General features: G+C 39.4%; 1 protein-coding gene across 2 annotated transcripts in view; it reads right to left on the bottom strand.

Annotated features, from left to right (window-relative positions):
* The window catches only part of IQGAP2 (IQ motif containing GTPase activating protein 2), a 221,467-nt gene that overhangs the window by 29,774 nt on the left and 168,597 nt on the right, over positions 1 to 23,096 (bottom strand). For both annotated transcript variants that reach the window (XM_054715155.1, XM_054715154.1), the window contains 7 exons: positions 17,451 to 17,534; positions 16,253 to 16,324; positions 15,522 to 15,591; positions 10,690 to 10,898; positions 6,641 to 6,790; positions 3,010 to 3,173; positions 948 to 1,172 (listed from right to left, as the gene is read on the bottom strand). In XM_054715155.1, coding sequence (XP_054571130.1) covers positions 948 to 1,172; positions 3,010 to 3,173; positions 6,641 to 6,790; positions 10,690 to 10,898; positions 15,522 to 15,591; positions 16,253 to 16,324; positions 17,451 to 17,534 — 974 coding nt within the window. The remainder of the gene's footprint in view (positions 1 to 947; positions 1,173 to 3,009; positions 3,174 to 6,640; positions 6,791 to 10,689; positions 10,899 to 15,521; positions 15,592 to 16,252; positions 16,325 to 17,450; positions 17,535 to 23,096) is intronic.

The raw sequence follows: 23,096 nt of genomic DNA on the forward strand, positions 1-23,096 counted from the left end.
AACTTTCTTCCTCTTTTTAAAAATTCTTTTATGGAAAAGAACTGTATATAAGCCAACAAGAAAAAACACACCAATTTACAGACAACCGCTTTTCATACCTTAGTCCACAGTTTTCTGGGTCCTCCATCTATGCATGTGTGGACATGGGCCTCATACACTCATGGGTACAATGCAGTTTGTGTGTATACACACCCCAAACAGATCCTACATGTACTTGTGTCTATTTTTGTGTGCATACAAGTACTTCCTTTTAAAGAAAATGGGTCACTGTACTTAACTGCAACTGAAAACTAAATTGTGAACATTTTCCCATGCCAATAAACAGATTTCTATACCATGACTCTCAATAGTTAGTGACTGCTCCATCATGTTACACAAACATTTATTTAACAAATTCCCCGAAGCTAAATATTTTGACTTTGCCCAACGTTTGCTATTACAAATGCTGCTATGACAACCAGAGTTCTCTGTGCATATCTTCATGATTTCATAAGGCATTCTTTTGCAGGTAATAAAAAACTGGGATTGCTTAGATCTAAAAAAAACAACCACCTAGAGCAAACCAACTCCACCTGGCCTGTTGAAGCTTACACGTTCGAGTTACTCACTTGGTAAATCTAAAGAAGTATGTGTTTTCAGGTGTACCATTTCTAGATCTAGTTCAGAAACACACAAAGAATCACCAAGGGAGAGAATTATGGAAGTTGTGGCTTTGGGGATCAACTGGCACTGAAATTTTACAACATGTTCTATCCAGGTGAGCAGTACTCTACAAATGTGACCTGCACCGTAAGTTAAAGGGAGGTAGCATCTTGGACTGAATGGAATTTGTACAGGACGTTTTGTTCTTTTAACAGAGCTCGACAGAGTTTAAGAATATGTACCATACACATGTGAAAACGATCATGAAACATGATTGGAAAACGACATCTCCCTGGCTTTGTCACCTGGCTTCTCCAGTCTGTGTTTCTAGCTGGTTCACCCAAGACTTGTACACCTCCACGGGGTTGGTGTTGATGACCAGCGAGCTGTCGTCCAGGATCTCCTTCACCACGGGCGCCAGGAGCTGGCGCAGCGTGTTCTGCCCACGGGCGCCTCTGTTGAAGCTGACAACCATCTTGATGACTGTAGGGTTTCCAGTAACGATGTCCTGTACCTGGTCCACCTTTGATCTAAAAAAAAAAGCCCAACCCAAAACAAAATGGTTTGCCTCTGTGGGTAGTTTTAAACAATGTATATTCTCTCTGGCAGGCGGGGGCTTCCTGGGGCTATATCTTTCTCCATTGACGATCAAAGATAGTATGACTTCAAAGGAAGCTGCCATTTGTAAGATGGACGTTTCTTATTTGAGAAATGTAAGGATTTAAAAATAGGTTCTCCGCCGAAATTTCAATCTAGGAGGCAGGAAGGAACAGAAAATGGACCAAGACTAATAACACTGGGGGACACTGTACAAGTACTGTGCCCTCTCTAGTTACCAAATTTCAAAAACAACTTTCTTGACTGAATGAGCTATCTCCACTTCAAGTCCCACTCAAAGTCTAGGCTATGTGGCTTCTGGCTCCATCACAGGGCTGAGAGAAATCTTGTTTATTTCTGATTGCCAACTCTCCGGCCTTCCCTCTCTCCTCCCTTCCATCTCTGAGCAACCTCTCCCCCCGCTCCCACTTGACCACTCTCTCCTTTTTCTACTGGCTTTCCCTTTAGGGTCTCAGAGTGCCAGGGTCTTACCTAGTCTTCCCTTTTGTTTCTTGTGCTGTCTCCTCTTCCCACCTTTGACTTGTTTTCCTTCACCTTCTACATGTTCTCGCCTCAGATCTCGCTCAGGCACAACTGCAATGACCATTATCTCTGGAGCCTTTCCTTTGATCTGATATCTATTCCCCATCTCTTTCCTGGGAGTTAGTCTTGAATTTCCAGTTTTCTGCTGGATATTTTCATCCACATGTCCTACTGAGTATGTTAAAAGCACAAACTATCTTTCTCCTTCTCATTCTCTGATCTGTGTAGCTCCAATTCATCCTCTTCATACATGGCCAGCTGGTCAGGCTTCTAAACCCAATGTGGTCATGTCCACATCCCTTCTCCAAAACCTTACAGCTTCCCGGGGAGTAGGAAGAGGCTCAGCGGGTGGTCCTGTCCTCACTTATCTTCCATGGTCTGGCTCAACCTGTCTTTCCAGCTTCATTTTTTGATAGTCACTAATTAAGTCACATCTTGGCGAGACTAATCTTCCTTTTCTTGTACCTCGGCCCATGCTGCTTCTATCATCACTGTGCCTTACTTCCTTTTTCCATTTCTTCTTATAAAACTATACTAGTAGATATTCTTCAAGGCTTTGGGCCAACTACCTCCTCTTCCATAATATCTTTATCAACAGACCTAATTGAAACTTCTTACCATCCCTCTGATGTTACACTGTGCGCTTCATTCGTTTAGTTCTTACCTTATTCTTCGGCACAGACTTACTATTTCTCAAGAATTCTATTTCTCGTGCTGGTTTATAGGCACCCTGAGGGCAGAGGGCCTAGCTAATATGCTTCATGTGTCAAGAAGTCAGGAAGAAAGTTAAGGTCCATCTAGGTGGCTAAGGGCATTCCTCATGTGTTGGTTTTTGTTTTTTTTCCTTTGGTGTTATTATTATTTTTTGTCCATTCATTATAGCTACCTACACTTTTTTCTATATTTACTGAGACAGAAAACAAATTAGCAAATTAGCAAAAATAAGCTTAGGTTCCAGTAAGAAGGGAACACTAGTTAGCAGAGATCCTTATCTAGTGGCTTTATTACTCACATAATTTTAATTAAGTTAAATTTTCTTACTGGCTTTCAAAAAAGCTTTTGATTTTCAGTTGTGGTATAGAATCGAAAGTTAGTTTAGCATTAGAAAAGATATCACTGGCGGGGGAAAGTTGTACCTGCGTAACCTGTAACGACGTAGAAATTTCTTAAGAAACTTGATATATTTAACAGCTATAAATAACTTACAAGAATTATTTATACACATACTTTACTTCTTCTTCCAGGGCGGTTTTAAAAAGCTTGAGGAGTAGATATTCTTCTCGCTGATTGGAAGCGTAGTTGTATAGTGTGAAAATCACAGTATCCATGAATTTAGTGGACTTATTCTGTGGCATCTGGAAAATCAGCTTAGCCAGGTATAAAGGGTTGGTCTAAAACAAAAGAGGGGGAAGAAGAAACAAACCTAAAATCTATATGTTAATATATTATTAAATCAGAGAAGAGTACCCAGTTCCCTGACAATAATTTAATGTGTATACAGCAAAGAGAAGAGTATCTGGCACAAAATAAGGCTTTAAAAGTTATCAGCTAATCTGAATAGTAATCATGGTAACACTACAGGAAGTTATATTAGAAAGCTATGAGAGGATTTACAGTTTATATACTGTGTGATATATTTAATGAAACATACATACTTTACCCTGTTACCCATTTTGAGCCACACATTAATGTTTATTTTCGAAACGCAGAAGAGAGAGGGGGTGGCAAATAGAATCTGGTATCTGAAAAGACTGGTAAACATGGACCAAAGGCCCAGCCAAAGAGCTTGTCCTAGAAGAAGTGGTGAGTGAATAAAAGGAAACACCCCCTATTCCGGGACTAAAAAGAAAAGGAAAAGGGTATGTGTGAATGTGAAGACAGTGGGATGGCCATAATGTTTTACAAGGAATGAGCACTAAGGCGTGAAGCAGGTAGGCTAAAGAAAGAGGTGGAGGTCAGGATAGTTGATGGGGGAAATGCCAGAAGAAACTGACAAAGAAAGAAAAGGCAACTTAAATATTGCCAAGAATTTGAAAAACATTGAAATGGAGCCCTGAGTGCTCAGCTGGAGTCGGTGAGGTGTAGCACCAGTCATATGGGTTTCCTCCGGTAGCTACACCAACCAGATGGAGGTTATTAGCAGAGAAAAAAATAGTTCTTAGGTAACAGAGAAATCCTCCTCCTCTTCATTTTCCTTCTGACGAGAAAGGAAATTTTTCCATGCACAGAAACTATTTCATCTGGTTTAGAGTCAGCCCTCCATATCTGTAGGGTCCGCATTGGTGGATTCCACCAACCACAGATCAAAAATACTCGGAAAAACGTTACTTTGTTGCTGACGTGTAACTCTATAATTAGGTCTATGATGGCCATATACAGTCTGAACATGTACAGACTTTTGTCTTGTCATTATTCCCCATATTCTATAGTATAACAACTATTTACATTGTATTAGGTATTATAAGTAATATAGAGATGACTAAGGTATATGGGAGGATAAGCCTAGGTTATATGCAAGTACTACCCCATTTTATATAAGGGACTTGAGCATTTGTGAATTTTGGTAACCTTGGGGGTTCTGGAATCAATCCCTGGTGGACACTAAGAGACAACTCTACTCAAACAGTTTGGCTTTAGTGTTTTAAAGAAAATCCAAATTCTAGCTTACTTTACTACCTAGATTTACTTTCAAACCTATAAAAATGGGATGAAATGTTAAGAATAAGCAGCTCAGGACAACTGTTTCTTTATAGCTCTGTAGAGATTCTTTTCCCATGCAAAGCATATGAGATTGAGAAAGTTACTCTAAAGCTAAAGAAGCCCTCTCCTCATTGTTCTCAGATGCCCTAAAAACTTTAACTTTAGGCTCACACTGCAGAGACAAACCCAACCTATACTAGCTACTTGGCTGCTGTGGCTAATAATTCTTGCCAAGACATAAACCAAATGCCAAAGGAATCCAGACCATTTGCTATTCTATAGTTTCTTCATTGATCTTGGGCTAAGGAGAGAGAGAAAAGGTGAAGGAAAATACATGATTAGAAGAGATAATTCACTGGGTACAACCAAATGGTCATGTCCTGGGACTATCAGTTTTTTATTTTGGGAGGAGTAAAATTTGGTAGAATTATTCTAATCATGCTCCTGTGTCTTTTCTCTTTTCCATTCATGAGCCTCCACTTCTGTAACAGGGTAAACAATACAAGCCTTAGGCTAATGACTACATTTTCACTTTCCCTGTGACACAAATTCTATCAAAGCAGCTTCATACACTTAGAAGTTTGTGGATGTCAAAAATGACAAATGTCTAAGATTAAATTTCCAACTGGTGGATAACTACTAACCTGATTTAGGCGGCCAAAAACCCTTCCCTGTCGAGTGTGAGCCCCCTTTCTTTCTGAAAAGGCGGCTGGTATTAAGCCCTGGATTCCATGGACAATTCTAACGTGTTTTTTTTTTCCTTCTATGCTGCCACACTGTGGCCCTCTGTGGCACTACATCTCTTTTTCCAAGCTATTATTCCAAATAGAGAATTATCAACTCTATCAAAATTAACATCTCTTCTCTCAGTGGGTCTAGTCACCCCTCATTTATGGTTGGGCTAACATGTTCTGGGTACACCTAATGTCAGTGGCATCCTCACACACAGATTCAGGCATCACACCGACAGCAGCTGCCCATACAGAGGAACACCTGACTCTCCAGGAAGAAATGCTGATGCGTCTTATGGGAACGTTTTCCTGCTGAAGCGGAGGCTTTGTTTACATCTATCACTATCGCTTACTCAGTTTCCTTTAGGACCTTGTGGTCAGGCAGATAAGCTGAATCAATGGTCAAATAAAACAGCAACTCTGGGTCCACCAGAGTCCAACCATAACCAGATCAGCTTATCAGCTCTCACCCGCACTCTGGAAGCAATGGAGAATTACTGTTCATTCAGATCAGAGGAATGCCATGAAATCAATGAAATAAAAAGACACACCATTTCCCTAATCCAAACTCTTTGTCTCTTTGCTCAGAAGAAGGGCAGACTGATTCTGGTAAACACCCGTTTTTCAGATAGTTTCTTTAATTTTTTCATGGTTAACAGCATCTGCTTATATTATTATCAGATTTATTCCGTTTCTGCAGATAACTGTAGTATAAGATAGTCATGAAGATAATGGGCTCTGAAATCAAACTACTTGGGTCCCAAAGCCCTTGTTTTACCATTTTACTGGCTCTCTCAGTTTTCTTGTATGTAATTTGGGAATAATAACAGCAATTACTTCCTAATTATTTCCAGGATTGCAGTAAGAATTGAATGAGATAATGTATGTAAAGAACCTAGAATAGTACTTGCTACTTAGATTTTCAAAGCGTGTAAAAGTAAATTCTATTCCAGTTTTTGCATGGGGAAAGATCCACTGTAAACCACAAACATGGAACATAGTATTTACCCAAAACTCATCCTATATAATAAAAGCCTAATATGCTAAATGTCTGGTTGGCCCTTCAACCAATCAAAGTGTAATATCCTAATGATATGCTAAGGCTGCTCAACCGCTCGCTATGATGTGCACTGACCACCAGGAGGCAGATGCTCCGACCAGTAGGTTAGCTTGCTGCTAGGGTCCAGCCAATCGGGACTGAGTGAGATGTGCCAGACACTCCCTAGAGCCCTCCTACGGTCCCTCCCCAGTCCTGATCGTGCACTGGTGGGGTCCCTCCACCTGGCCTGCGCCCTCTTGCAATCCAGGACCGCTCGGGGGATGTCGGAGAGCCAGTTTCGGCCCGATCCCTCAGGTCAGGCTGAGGGACCCCACTGGTGCACAAATTTGTGCACCCGGCCTCTAATAGTGAAATAAAGTGTTCTCACCTGTAAAAGATAAAACAGCTGCTGATATGTTTCTAGTGTTTTTCTCCGCTCCTTACTCAAACTTTTGATTCCCTGGTTGTCAGTGTTATTCAGTATTTGCATTTCTCCACCTTTTTTCTTATTCAGCTTCGTTCTGTGTGAAATCACATCCTGGAAAAAAATTTTTATAAAAATGTTTTTATACTTTGGTACTCTTTACCTCTTCCCATCACATATACCAGACACACCCATAGTTGAAAACATTAATTTTCCACGTTTCCCTCATGAAGAAACAAGGGCATAGAGAATGTTAAACAAATTAAGGAAATCCAGCTTGCAGGTGAACTTGGTTTTTGTAATGTTTATTATCCAAAGTTTAACTTATTTGCTCTTAAGCTGTAAGGTAGGCACCAAGACAATTCAATAAGGAAAAAGTTGTCTTTTCAACAAATGATGGTGGGACAACTGGATGGGCACGTTCAAAAGAAAGAAGTCAGACCCCTACTTCATACGATAAGCAAAAACTAACTCAAAAGAGATCAAGTAACTAAATGTAAGAGCTAAAACTATAAAACTCTTGAGAGAAAACCTAGGTATAAGTCTTTGTTACCCTGAACTAGGCCACGGTTTCTTAGATATGACACCCAAAGCACTAGTGACAAAATAAATAAATTGGACTTCATAAAAACTAAAACCTTTGTGCTTCAAAGGACACTATCAATAAAGTAAAAAGACAACCTACAGAATGGGAGAAAATATTTGCAAGTCATATATCAAATAAGAGATTTGATCCACAATATATCAAGAACTCTTACATCTCAAAAAAATTAAAAGACCAAAAACCCCAATCAAAAGTGGACAAAGGATGTGAACAGACATTTTCACAGAGCAGATCTACACATGAAGAGAAGCTCAATATTAATGGTTATCAGGGAAATTAATGCAAATCAATACTATGTGATACCACTTCATACTAATTAGAATGGCTATAATGAAAAAAAGTAACAAATGTTAGTATATGGATAAATTGAAAACTTCATACTGTGCTGGTAAAATTGTAAAATGGTACAGCCACTTAGAAAAACATTTTGGCCATTCCTCAAAAGTTAAACACAGAGTTATTATCTGACCCACTAATTCCACTCTAGGTATATACCAGTGATTTTCAACGGGTGTGCAGCAAGAATTTCTAAAACATGCAGTACCTGACTATTTAGCCAGAGGCACTGACCTTTTCCCCCTTAGACTGTCAAATAAAAAAATGACAATAGCCAACACAACTATAGCTATTCCAATGTGAATGAATCAAAATTATACCTATATTTTGGTCAGATGGGCAAAATGTATTTTTGGTGTGCTACAGACTTTTAGTAATTATGTGTGCCATGAGATGAAAAAGGTTGAAAATCACTGTATATACCCAAGATAACTGAAAACATATGTCCACACAAAAATTTGTACATGAATGCTCATGACAGAATTATTCATAATAGTAAGAAAGAAGAAACAACTCAAATGTCCATCAATTGATGGATGGATAAATAAAATGTGGTATATAACAATCAAATGTTAGTCATAAAGAAAGAGGAATGAAATATTAACTCATGCTACAACATAGGTGAACTTCAAAAACACTATGCTAAGTGAAAGAGCTGGTCACAATGGACCACCTATTGTGTGATTCCATTAATATGAAATATCCAGAACAGGCACATTTTAGAGACAAAAAGCAGATTAATGGTTGTGTGGCTGGGGTAGGGAAGAATAGGTAGTGATAGTGAATGAATATGGGTATTCTTTCTTTTGTTTTTTGAATTGAAATATTAATTCACATGCTTTATAAAATCATCCTTTTCAAGTGTACAATTCAGTGGTGTTTAGTTCATTCACAAGGTTGTGCAACCATCAACACTATCTAATTCCAGAACATTTTCTTTGGGGTTTCTTTATGAGGTGATAAAAATGTTCTAGCATTGGATAGTTGCACAATTTTGTGATAATACTAAATATCACTGACTTTTTCAGATTTCTAGGAGGAATGCAAATTTTAAAAGAATTGTAAGACACGTGGTTACTAGGAGAGCTGGAGTTGCTCTATAAGAACTAATCTACTTCCCTTTACAATCTTTTCTTCTCACCTAACACATGCTCAGTGTTAAAAAAATAAAAAGATAAAGAAGATAAGTTTAGTTCTATCATCCAAAGAAAAATCACTTAACTTCTGTTCTTCTAGCTTTTCTGAAATATAAAATATAGTACAATAAATGAAATTGTCCTGTTTTGGATACTATTCCCCCCCACCCCCATTATATTGCGAACTGTTTCCCCTGCCCTTAAATGTTCTTCAAAAAAATTAATTTTAGGGACTGCATAACATACATGTTAAACGAATTCTATTTGCGTTATGTTGTTTCCTCACTGCTTCACCACTATAATCGTTTTAACTGCACCATTCTGAATGTCATCACACTAAACATGCTATAACAGTGATAAGGCTAATGACTACATATTTAATAATCATTAGTTTTAACTTCTAGTTTGATAAATACTAAGTGTTTGAAAACGCAAGCTGAAAAATTAACTTTATCAATTAGAAATACTTAAAAAAAAACTTAAAACATTCATGAAGACCTGATAATCTGCTATGATTATATTTCCACAACTACATATTATCTCTACTGTTTTCTGTTTTGTAAGTACGCCTTTCTTTGGGAAGGAACTTCCTGTTTACAACTTCATGGCCAAAAAAGGCATTCTCTGACAGACCTTCTGGGTTATATTACACTTTAAAAGCTCTCATTTACGTCAGACAATATAAACATTTTATAAGAAAAACAGTATTGCTGTTTTTCTGGATAAAATAATGAAAACAGAGTTAAATGAAGAACATTAAAATTGTAGTTTTATTCCTTAACAGTCAGGAAAAAAGAACCTTTCCTATATTACAACTTGCTCTGGTTTCCTTATTTCCTCTTCAACTATTTATTTCACTGTTATCTCCGTGAGCCTGTAGCTCCCAGGGCTGCTTGCCTCCCACTTTTCCAGAAGCACATATTCGGCCCCCACAGCCGGCTCCCCACCTGCCCCAGGGCAGCCTGCTCAGAGCTTCAGGAAGGCCCTGTCAGTTCTCCGGAAACAGATGCGGTAAAGAAGCAGGGGCACAGCTTTTTACTGTTTTTGGGAGCTCCGACACGGTCATATTTCACACAGATCCGAAAGCACAGCATTATTTAGTTAGAGTCTATGACTGGGCAGTTCCACTCTGTAGGGACCATTCTGGAAATGTGTAAAAAATGTTTTAATATCTTAACGACTGGAAAGCACTATAGGCTTCTAGCAGGTGTGGGTGAGGGATGACAGGTGCTCTGCTGTCCTGCGTGGATAACTGTCCCACATCTGGCATGGCTGGAGTCTGAGTGTGCTGCTGGCCAGTCATGCATAGGCAAAAATTCTCTGGGTAATTATTTGAGCCTAGAATCTGTTTGACATATAAGCACAATACACATCCTCCACAATTTTAATACTGACTTAATTTTCTAGGACTATAACTCTACGTAAGCACTCTGCCTATTCTGAACTTTATACAGAGTTGATGTCCATTTTGGAAAACGAAAGCCCCACCACCTCATGGGCCAGGCTCATCTGCAGCGCCCTCTGCAGTTATTCTGGGAAGTGGCCCCGGCCTCTAGCAACTTCATCACATCTTCTAATGGCATCGGGCCTGTGCATTTTCATTTTGAAATATGTGTTTTAATTGTAAATTACTTTCTATTTATTTATCTCTTTTACTTATATAAAGGCCTTAGTCCTCTTATGAAGGTACATACGTAAGTAGGTTTTATTTCATAGAAATTTCATTTCAGACTGGTAAAGGAGCCTGAGGAAATGCTATAAAGCGGAGAGGAGACTTGCGCAGTCTGAGAACCGCTACTCTGTAATGCCAATGGTAACTGAGCTTCGAACTACTCATTCTGGATTCCAAATGAGCTGGGCTGGACCAGAGTGCCGTGGGCCAGCACACAGGCATCTTCCCTCTTCCGGGAGCCAGCAGTCCCACAACCCCTACCGACCTCCAGCGTGATCCTGTTCTTCACCAGGAGCCCAATCTTGATGTCCATCAGGTTCAGGTCTTTCTCCAGCTGTTGGTTGCCCCTGATCTTGGTCACCACTTCTCCCCTTAACCGTGCGACCTCCAGCTCCTCCTGGAAATCCAAGTCGCTTTGGTCCAATAGGTGCACAAATTTGCGGATTACCGGTAACGGTGGGTTTTCGGAGCCAACTGCAGGGAAAGGAACGGGCATGTTTTGTTTAGGCATGCTTGGGATTATTACCAATAGGAAAGAAACCAGGTCTTTAAATAAAGCATTATCAGAAAAAATATAGCAATGGAATTACTTGGGCTTTGGAATGAATTGTTCTGTCCCATGTAAAATCTGGACAAGAAAACTGATCATGTAAATAAAAGCAAAGCACTGACAATGTCTGGCCTCATTACTTCCCAGTTAGCTAACGCTCACTTATCAGCCGCCTCTCACACTGTTTCCAGGACTCCTGCACTGAGGAGATAGTGCCTCACTGATGAGGAGCCTGGGAAAGAATGTCAGTGTTTAAGTTACCTCGGTTCTGAGAGCCTGTGGCTAAGATAAGAGATTTGTGTTTGTGCTGCAGGAAGAACATGGTTTCTCTCAGCCCCAAAGACCTCTGGGAAGGAGCAAGAACTAGGTGATAGGTGAATTAGAAAAGGCTGATGAAGGGAGAACTAACTAGAAGGCCAAACAGAAGCCACTGGAAGGACAAGTGGGATACATGTTCTACTTAGCAGCAATAATAAGATTTTAATAATCGAAATTTGGTCCTTGTTCTTTCCGCATGGACCAAGGGAAGACGCTCCGTGCCTAGGAGACCAGCCCCTCTCTCGCTGACAGAGGCTCTGTAAATCTAATCCATTTCCCTTCATGCCTTGAACGTTAATTATGCTGGCACAGACTTTTTAAAAAGCGTATATTTTAAGGTGTTTAGTGAGATCTGGGTAAACTGTGAGAATAAACTCTGGACCTTCAATGATGATTAGCCACAGCAATACAAGCATTGACTGGAAAAAGCCCCGCCCAGTCATGGCGACCTCAACAGCCATCCTCTCTTAACATGGAAGGCCCTAGTCCATCTTCCTTTTATGCCCAGCGTGGTTTTGTGGTGTTCTGACACTCAAAAAATTAAAAGAGTTCAATCAACACCACAAACAATTAACAGCATGAACTCAGCATGAACAACCAAATCTAGAGACATCTGGGTTACTATTTTGCCACACTGGATGATCTTTTTTGGGGAAGTTACCTTGGATCATGAAGACCCTTGTGAATTTATTTTCCTCTCATTTCTACCAAAGATGTTGCTGATGACAGGACCGTTTCAGAAAAAGCCTGAGCGATGCACCAGAACTCATTCATGTGGAGAAATTGAGAGAACTGGGCCATCTCATTTGTGTCTAAAGTCTCTCCCTGCTCCTATCTTTTTATATTCTAACTAGAGGATTGATGCACGAAATTTGTGCAAAGGGCTCAGCACTCGCAGATGTAGCTTGCCTCAGCCCCCACAGCCCTGGCTTCATCCTCAAGGTTGTCCTGGTCGTTCGGCCGTTGGTCTAATTAACATATTATGCTTTTATTATTATAGATAGGCTAGTCAGAAACAAATATTTTAGCATTACTAATTGTTTTTGGTTCAAATTAAATATTTCTCCAATCAGCAGTAGGCTTTTTTGGCATCTTCATACCACCCTGTGATATTTTAATGTTAGAAAATCAAACACTTTCATGGTTAGCATTTACTGGCTTCATTGCAGTTCTAGCAACTTCCAAGCTTAAATTCATTCATTATCTTTCCAGAGGGAATGGGTGAAAATGGAGGATGACTAAGAAAAGCGGTCTTTTTCAGAACAGGAAAAAATGCCTCAGCTTTGTAAAGATAATTGAGAAAGAAATGACAATTTACATTTCAGTTACCTTGACACCACCTTATTTGCCAAAGGCCAGAGAAGCTCAGATCTAACTTATTCACTAACATAGTTTTCATCCACCTTCTACAGGTTAAGTAAAATCACCTAGATTTTTTAAAATATATTTTATTGATTTTTTACAGAGAGGAAGAGAAAGGGATAGAGAGTTAGAAACATCAATGATAGAGAAACATCGATCAGCTGCCTCTTGCACACCCCCCACTGGGGATGTGCCCGCAACCAAGGTACATGCCCCTGACCGGAATCAAACCTGGGACCTTTCAGTCCGCAGGCCGACGCTCTATCCACTGAGCCAAACCGGTTTCGGCTCGCCTAGATTTTTAAACTGGAATTCTTTTGTTTTTGTAATTTAAAAAATGTAAGTAAATGAAAAGCATCACCCACAAAAACATGTTACCTAGAATGAAAATCAGCCTGTGTTCATTTGGAGAATTTATTCTTTCTTTTTCTTTATTGATTAAGGTATTAGATATGTGTCCTTATCCCCCCTTTGCTCCCCCCCCCCCCCCCCCCCAACACCCTCACCCCCCTGGTGTCTGTGTCCATTGGTTAGGCTTATATGCATGCATACAAGTCCTTTGGTTGATCTCTCCCCTCTTACCCCCACCCTCCCCTACCTTCCCTCTGAGGTTTGATGGTCTGATCAATGCTTCTCTGTCTCTGGATCTGTTTTTACTTAAATTGTCTTTCACATGCAAAGGCAAAAACAAGCCCATTTTAGTGTGTAAGGGTTCAGAAAACAAACCCTCTACTCAAGACTTCTCATAAAAAAACATTAACTATACCCACCAACTGAGAGCTGAACCTCATGAATTCTAAGTGGAGAAGGTGCCTCTGAAAAGACTGGCTGACCTACCCTTACTCCGCTTTGCCTACTGGAACCTAGTGGAATAGGCATTACCCAGTAGATCTGGCATGCCGGGGGCAGAGCCTGGCCTCTAAAGCTTCACAAGGCTTTTCCTTAACAAGGACCAGGGAAGATCTTTCTGGAGCCATGCACTTTCCCTCATAATTCACACAGACTTTAGACAATAAAGGGTGTTGGCTAAACTACTTATTAGGCACTGTGCTAGGAAAATTTCTCAACAGCTTTTTACTTTCTCCAAAAAAAAAACAACCCCCACAAAAAAAACAAATTTAAAAACAAGGCAGAGTTAGAGAAAATACAATAGCCAGTTTCATTACTAAGATACTCAAGCAATGATTTTTTTTCTCTCTCAAAGCTATTTTTGAATGACCTAAATAAAATATTTATTTATTTTAAAAATAATTTTTACTGATTTCAGAGAGGAAGGGAGAGGGAGAGAGAGATAGGAACATCAGTGATGAGAGAGAAAATCATTGATTAGCTGCCTCCTGCATCAGCCCCACACTGGGGAATGAGCCTGCAACCTGGGCATGTGCCCTGACCTGGAATCGAATCATGACCTCCTGGTTCACAGGTTGACGCTCAATCACTGAGCCACGCTGGTGGGGCCTAAGTGAAATATTTTAAAAATGTGGACAGTCCTCATAAGTTTATTAGCAAGCTCTTTTTGACTTAATCTAGGACATGTTTTTAATTTGTCACATGTTCTTATGATAATTAGAATGTTGAAAATTCAGCATGTAAAGAATAATGTTCACTATGTAAAATCAATGAGAAACATATGTAGAGTTGGAACTGTAAAGAGATAGCACAAAATGTGATTGCTACTCCTGGGTGATTTTTTATTTTATTTTGCTTTTTTCAAACTTCTACAAATGACTTATACTATTACTAGTGACCCGGTGCATGGATTCATGGACATTGAAAGGACTTTAATTAGAAGGTAACTGGCAGGGCGGGACTGGGCAACATGGGCCAGACACACCCTGGAGCCAACCTCCCATGGTTCTGCCCTGGGCCGGCCGCACCTGGGGTGGCACCGTGCCTCGAAGGGCTTCTACAGAGTGACCAGGGTCCCTCTGGCAGGTGGGGTCCCTCAGCCTGGCCTGTAGGGATCGGGCCGAAACCGGCTCTCCGAGATCCCCCAAGGGGTCCTGGAGTGCGAGAGGGAGCTCTGCAAAGTTGCTGTCGTAAAGGGTGTGGAACCCAAACGCAAGTGTGCAGTAAACCAGATTTGGGGCCAACAGTGCCCTAGCAACAACATAACCTCCAGCCAAAGGTGGAATCGTGGGGCCCTGCAAGGAATCGGGCTCCCTCCTCTCTGGTTTCAGGGTGCATCATCCAAGAACCGCAGCTGCCAAGTCACTGCAGCTCGGTAGCTCCTGCGTTGAGTGTCTGCCCCCTGGTGGTTAGTGTGTGTCATAGCGACCGGTCGGATGGTGGGAGGGACACTCGGCATAATAGCCTTTTATATATATAGATAAGAAAAACTATTTTAAAAACCATACCTACTGTGAAAAGTCCAGAACAAAGTTATAGGAAGATGACTGTAGTTATCTTTGGGAGGATGAGTACATATCGTTTTCCTTTTTATATGATTTCAAAAATTTCTTATAGGAATATGTTTTACTCTTATAGTGAGGAGGGAAAATCATAGGCCAGCAAATAAATTAAACAGCTGAAATGTAAGCTTATCTTCTGGCTAACTCTTTTGCATTATATTCTGGATTCCAGCTCAAATTTAGTATAAAAATATCAGCATTTATGCCAACCCCATTCTTTTTGAAGAAGAAATTACATCCACTCCACTTACCCCTTCCACTTATAATAGGAAACAGGCCATCCCATGCTCCCTTGTGTACTAGTTCAGAGTCTGGGGCTGAAGGTGACCCAAATCCTCTGGACACAATGGGCACCTCTGGCCTTGGAGCAGTCTCTGAAGTGACTAAGTTGGAAATAATATGTCCTCCCCTGGCTTAAAAGGGATCCATACTTTGTTTCCGGATACTCCCACTTACCCAATGTTTTGTAGTCATCTCTAGCCTTGCTTGCTCTTAATAGTGACTGTATTTTCACGATTTCATTTTTCTGCAAAAGAAAGAGACCGGTCATGGCCTTCTAGAGTCTCATTTACTCCACTATTTTAGGATCCAGAACTATTTAAGAACTGATGGTATTTAAGAATGGACACTATTTAGAAATGATAGTATTTTGATGTGGTGGATTCAATGTTTATTTTTCTACTTTTTTTGAATGAATGGTCAGATAAAGTCAGCTAAAAGTATAAATAAGATTGTACGGGAACCGTTTAAAGAGCTCTAAAGAGGGAAAAGAATTTTACCACCAAACCTAGATGATCTAATCCATGCTCACATGGCTCTTCTTAAAGATCCTGAAGGAATTCCTCCTGTGGGCTTCTCTCTAATTTAATCAGTGACCAGTTAGAAAAACTACTAGTAACGCTGAAAAAGATTCCATTAGGGTCTTTTCTCTCAGCGCAACTAGCTCACATCAGTTTGCTCTCTTCCGTTTTTCCTAACCAGTCCTGGTGGGTGAAGCCTCACTCTGAACCTGAGATCTGAATAAAAACTGTTACGTCTCCAAATATTATCACACTGTGTACTAAGACCTATTTCTTTGTCCTAGTATTCATCCCCACCATTTAATAAAAATCATTTAAGGCTAACATGAAACAAAGCTCCGCTTAGTTCATGCGCAGCCAGGATAAAAATGCACATGCATCTCTTACATGATCTCTGAAATACTGCAGCCGCGAAAGGTAATTCCTCCGTGCTGTGGTCATCCGGAACCAGGACTGAATCTAAAAATACGTTTAACAGAGAAATCAAGGTACGTTAATATCTTTTTATGTAGTCTTTCTAAAAAAGATAATATTTATATTTTATTTGATAAAAAGGTAAAAATTAGCAGCCTGCCAAATTATGAACACCCAAAGCCTGATCTCCATCTCCTACTTCTTTCACTGCCTCTTCTCTGAAGGGCTGGAAACATTTTACACTTTATGGTACGGAAGGTAAGGTAGCCTTGTGCTATTTTGCTTTAATCCCCATCAATGAAAAGCATGTTGCTGAAAGCTGTAGTGGGTCAGGGAATCAAATGAAACTAAGTCCAGGGTTTCTTCCAACATTTCTGAAATATATCCAATATACTTGAGGTCTTCACAGAAAAACATTTAACGCGTTCTCGTGAGGGACCAACTGTGAACAAGAGATTTCTGAGCGAGCAGGCCTACGTTCCATGGAGGGCACCGGACACGAAGGAGCTGAAGCACCACGGATCTAGAAAAGGTCATTCTGTGTTTAAAAGACTAATCTCATCCGGTTCCAGTCTCTCTCCAGCCCCCCATTCTTATATTTTCACCAGGATTCCCAAGTTGTCTATCAGTTCACTTCTGCATGGTCCCCTGGTTTCCAGCTCCGAGACAGTGGACCCCACAGTGCCACTTCCTTCTCTGAGGTCAGAGCAATCACCCTGGCGCAAAGCTGGGTGCGACTGGCTCACCACCCAAATTCAGATCCTAACTTTTGCATTTACCTTCCCATGAAGGTTTTGTATTGTTAAGTTTGAGCATTCTAAATATTATTAGCAAATATGATAAGAGGAACATGAAATAAAGTTGGGTTTCTGCCAGACTTTTTAAATAATCAATTTGGACTTTCTGGAGAAAGAGCATTTCCTGGTTACAAAGCATTTGCACATCTGACTCTCATAACCACATAAAGGACCGGAGCCAGCTATGGTGTTTAATGGACTTGCTTGTAAGATGATCAGCTAAGTGAGTAGTGGAGGTGGGACTCAAACCCAGGACTTGCTTCTGACTTCAAGGCTCATACCGACTTCTTCCATAGTCTGTCTTCCACAAGCAAAACTAAACAGAAGGGAAACGTTTAAGACAAGTACTTGGTAAGGTAGGAAAGGATGTTTACCTTCACAATAGAGGGAATATGATCAGAGAATGTTTGCCGCCTGCTGACATATGACATCCGTTGTTTATGTCCCCTCCAAAAAGCCTGTGGAAAAGAGTGAGCTACTGAATTAATTTTGTGCAACACTTTTCCAGTTTATTTCAGAAAGCGCAAGAACAGAGGATTTCTCAAGACACCGAGTTAGAAAGCTGTCGGGACCCTTCCCCCCGAATCTCATCTGAACACTCTCCCTGGGGGTGGACATTTAACTGAGCAGAGAGCACCAGCTCACAGTTGAGGCTTGTCCCAAGCTTGAGAAGCCCAGTTTCCCATCCAAAAGATTAATTTTACCAAGGCCCTGGGTGACAAGAAGTAGTAATAAATCGGAGTTACCCCAAAACATACAAACAGATTAACTGGGTGCTGGTACTTTTTGGTAACAATATAGATGCTTCAAAATAATGACTAATAAATATCTGAATGCAACAAGTGGACCCCGGTGGCCCAGACTGGACAGGAAGATGCTCTCCTAACTTGAGACTCTGGATCCCTGAAAACAGGAGGGCTGAGATGGGACATGCATTATTTCATCTATTCCTGCACCAACTGTAATGATGCTCCAGCAACAGAGCTTTACTAGGTTATCAGCATTAAAGAGAATTTCTATAGGAAACATTTTAAAAAGCTGGACACAAACTGAGATCTGTAGAAGGATCAAATCCAAGTTTATTCCAGTTCATGTATGAGTATCTTTTTATTGATGCATATCCTTGTAACTCGCTCCAATTCTCTGATTTTTCAAGTTAGAAATGAAATACAAGTTTCTTGTTAAAAGGACAAACAGAAACATTAAACTATTTTTATAAATTTCCTCTCATTTTTGCATATATCAACCTATCTCATTCTTCTAAAAATATATGTGGAATTTATTATCATTTAAAAAATAATATATTTTTTGGTAATAATTCAAAACAAAATAGTCAGGATGGAATAAAAATGATTAACTGAGCACCAGCTCCATACTTCCCTTCTCAATGCAAATCCCTAGAAATGACACATGTGCCTTTAAAAAAAAAACTAATTCTGAAATAATTATAGACTCACAGGAAGCTGCAAAAATCATACATTGAGTTCTATGTCTTATGTGAGTCCCTTTACCCAGTTTCCCTCAATGATAACATCTTTATAAATATGCTTTTCAGGACATCTACTATAGTGCTAGAAAATGAGTAGGCATATGGATCAGAAACTAAGGATTGGAAGAAAAAAGGCAGCTGGCATTGGACTGAAAGGAGGAACCACAGAACAAAATTCTACGAAAATGTGGGAGCATTTACAAAAAATGTTGGATGGTACTAAGCTTGAGAAAGCCTTGGACTACAGTCAGAATAATTTTGGGGAAGTTATCACCTTATCTCCTTGCCAAGCAGTGAACACAAAGGCGTAGGTGGGAGAGGGGAGTCAGGAAAAGCACAAGAGTGTAGAGCCTTTTTGGAGCGAATTGAGCAACATAAATGTAAAGTTATTTAGCTTTCCCTCGAGTGTTTCTAATTTTCAATTTATCTAGCCTAAGGAAATACAAGTACCTGTGTAGAATAAATATAAGAATTTTTGTTGCACTGCTTGTTAAAACAGATATATGAATAAAGCAGAATGTTTATAAATAGAGGAACAATTAAATAAACTGTGATTGCATTCATACTCAGGGATGTTACATGACCAGTTGAGAAGAATGAGGGGGAGTCTTATATATTGACTGTGAAAATGGCCCTAACCGGTTTGGCTCAGTGGATAGAGCATCGGCCTGCGGACTGAAGGGTCCCAGGTTCGATTCCGGTCAAGGGCATGTACCTTGGTTGCGGGCACATCCCTAGTGGGGTGTGTGCAGGAGGCAGCTGATCGATGTTTCTCTCTCATCGATGTTTCTAACTCTTTATCCCTCTCCCTTCCTCTCTGTGAAAAAATCAATAAAATATATTTAAAAAGAAAGAAAGAAAATGTTCTGTATGGTGAGGAATAGCAAAATCTCCAAAATATACTAAGGCAAAGAGGAAGTTGTACCTCACCATACACACTATGATACGGCATGTTGACAAAAAAACCACATAAAGCAACAGTACATATTTCTATGCAAACAATCTGTACTCAATGCCTAGAAGATCTATTAGGATAAACAACAAACACAGAGAAAGGGCATGAAGTAAAATGTGCCTATGTACCTAGCCTTACTTCGACCCGGCTATTTTCTAAAGGAATTCCCAATTGTTATGTACCCTTTGAAATAGGTAAAGCATATATGCATACATATACACTCTATTGTTGTACACAAAACTATAAACATATAAGTATGTATATGTGTTTATGTATCCTTTATTTCTGACAACATGGGATCCAATCTTATGCCAAGTTTGCTTTATTTTCCCTCTAAATTATATATAGCATTGATATTATGTCATATAAAAACACAGATCCTCCCCATTATTTCTTAATGACCACACAGTACTCTGTAGTATAGTTTTACTATGACTTAATAACCCCTCTGTTGGTAGGCATTAAGTTATCATTTTTTTTGCAGTAAATAACCTAGGACACACATTATTGTGCATTTTTATAAATGTTTCCATTGAGAGATTAATACATAGAGGATTACTGTGCCAATAGTTGATAGCTTAAAACTGATAGTGACTGTCAGGCTGGCCTACAAAGAGTGTATGATAGAGACCTCTTTCTCAAAGGTCTCACTGAACAGGAATAAGAAAAAAAAAAAAAAGATTGATGATATCCAAACTGATGGATGAAAACTGCTGCCTCATTTTTATTTATGTTTTGACCTCTGACAAAGTGTGGAAAGCTTACCCGACTTCACATACATTTACTTTCCCCCATTTATAATACAACTGTCTTAAATATTCTTAAATATTTCCTCCAGCCTGGATGAGTGTGGCTCAGTGGTTGAGCATCGACCTATGAACCAGGAGGTTACTGTTTGATTCCCTGTCAGGGCACATGCCCAGGTTGTGGGCTTGGTCCCCAGGGGGGTGTGCAGGAGGCAGCCGATCAATGATTCTCTCTCATCATTGATATTTCTATCACTCTCTCCCTCTCCCTTCCTTGCTGAAATCAATAAAAATATACTTAAAAATATTTCCGCCACATATTTAGAATCATATTCGACAGTGCTATAATTTCTGCTTCAACTATTTAACATAATTTTAAAAATTCAAGAAGAAAAGGAAAATATATTTCCCATATTTTTACTCTTTTGGTTGTTCTTTTTTCTTTTCTGGTGTTCCAAAATTTCATTGCTTATCATTTCCTTGTTTGTTTAAAGAACTTCCTTAGCCATTCTCATAGAGCAGGTATGCTGGTAACAAGTTCTTTTAGTTTTCCTTCATCTGAGAACACCTTGACCTCCCCTTCATTCCTAAAGGATATTTTTTCTGGATAAAGCATTCTCTTGTGATAGCTCTTTCCTTTCAGCACTTGAAATATATGTTGTGATTCTCTTTCCTGCCATGCCCTGGCTGTCGTGGCTCAGTGGTTAGAGTGTCGACCTGCACAATGGGGGTCTCAGGTTTAATTCTCAGGGCACATGCATGGGTTGATTCCCAGTAGGGGGGCATGCAGGAGGAGGCTCATTGGATGTTTCTTTCTATCCTTCTCCCTTCCTCTCTCTCTAAAATAATAAAAACGTATTTTTAAAAAGCTATACAAAAAATACACTCAATAACTTTATAGCTAAATTAGAGTGGAATTTAAAATGATAAATTTAGTAATCCACAGGAAAGCAGGAAAAAGAAAATGGAAAAAAAAAAAGCCAGAATAATAGTGCATACATTAGAACAGGGGGAAAATTTCAAATCACTAATCTCAGGTTCCACCTCAAGAACTAGAAAAACAGAGTAAAATAAACCAAAAGCAAATAGATGGAAAATAGAATAAAAACAATAGCAGAAATCAATGACATTGAAATCAGCTAAATAAGGAATGTCAATGAAACAAAGATCTAGGTTTTTTTTTAAAAGACCTATAAAATTGACAAACCTCTTGTAAGAATGACAAAGACAAAAAGAAAACACAAGAGAGTAAAATCCTAAGCAATCTTACCAATGAATATGGAAACAAAAATCTTAAAACATTAGTAAAGTATTATATAAATTCTATGTACTTTTATATACACACACAGATAATGCAAGTAGGAACACATACTTTAAAACACATACACAAAGCTGTGTTTGCACAAAGACTTATAAATAAAAAGCCTAGCCATGAATTAATCAATTAAAATAATAAATAATTTCAATAGGTGTAAAACACTTTTTGATACAATTCATATCCTTTTTTCAATTTAAAAAGAAATTAAACAAACTAAAAATAAATGGATACTGTTAACCTTAACTTAATCTTCACAAAAATATTATCTCACAAAAATCATAATATTATATTTAATGGTGAAATGAAAGAGCCATTCCCTTTAAAATCAGAATGAGACAAAAATGTCCATTATTTAAAAAACAAAAGAAGAAAAAAAACCAAAAATGGCTATATAGATTCTTCTTGACTTTCCATGTTTACTTGGACACCTTCTGATTTGTTCCATAAGCACTTGAGAGAAAGATTAGCTACTGATGACATGTGCTCTCTATACCACTACTCAGTCTCTTGGGAGGAGACTGAGGTGGGAGGGTGGTGGAGCTGGCGTGTCCTTTGCTCAGCCTGGAAGCCTTCTCTCTGAATTTGTTAAGACTGCTGCGTCTGGGGCTGATTCAGCCAGCTAGGAATGGTGAGCTGTTCTGTGGAGGGAAGTCTTTAGATCTCATTCAGATCATTTCCCCTAATTCAGGGTCAATCAGCCACTTTGGCAAGATGAGATTAGCATGATCCCATGTGGTTCGTGGTCCTTGGGTTTTGTGGGTCAGCAGGTTTCTGTTGACTACACATTCACCTCCAGTCTATAGCTTGCCTTTAGACCTCATCCCTTCCTTGTTAGAAAACTGTCAGAGGAGTGAAGAAAGGGCATGGCAGGGCATAGTTCGATGGCTTCTTCAATCCTGCTGCTTCAGCTGAGGTGGAGGAAAAAGGCTCGAAATGATTGTTTCTGTCCTTCTCCAGCCCTCACGTGACTTTAGCCCTGAGTCCTAATATCAGATGGATTTTATATGGCGGGCTCTTCAGAATCTCTTACAACTGCAACACTGCTTCATGCCCCAAGACTGGAGAGCTTAGGGCTGGTCTAAATTGTGTCATATCAGCTGACACTCTGAATTTTGTATGAAAGTAGAGCCTTAGCATCAGTGTAGATGATTCTCTTTTTATGCTTTTGTTCATATCCCATGTGTTTTGCCTACCATTTGTTTAAAGAAGAAAAAACTGGAAAGCGTATTGAAAAATAAAAGTATCAGGTTTATAGGAGAAATTGCTTTTAACAAATTTTTTCTGCCTTCTAATACCTTATGCTCTGACAAATTCACACATTCGAGCACCTGTCATATGCAAGACACTAGAATACAAGTTTTAAAAACTCATCTTCTGTCCTGAACGATATTATAGTTAGGTGGGGGAAGCAGATAAGTACACCAATGGTCACAAAAAAGAAGCTCTTCAACTGAAAAACTTTCAAGTTAGGAAATGTCATAGTTATTGGCCAAAGCAAACATTCATCAAACT

The sequence above is a fragment of the Eptesicus fuscus genome, chromosome 4 (assembly GCF_027574615.1).
Source record: "Eptesicus fuscus isolate TK198812 chromosome 4, DD_ASM_mEF_20220401, whole genome shotgun sequence".
Taxonomy (NCBI): domain Eukaryota; kingdom Metazoa; phylum Chordata; class Mammalia; order Chiroptera; family Vespertilionidae; genus Eptesicus; species Eptesicus fuscus.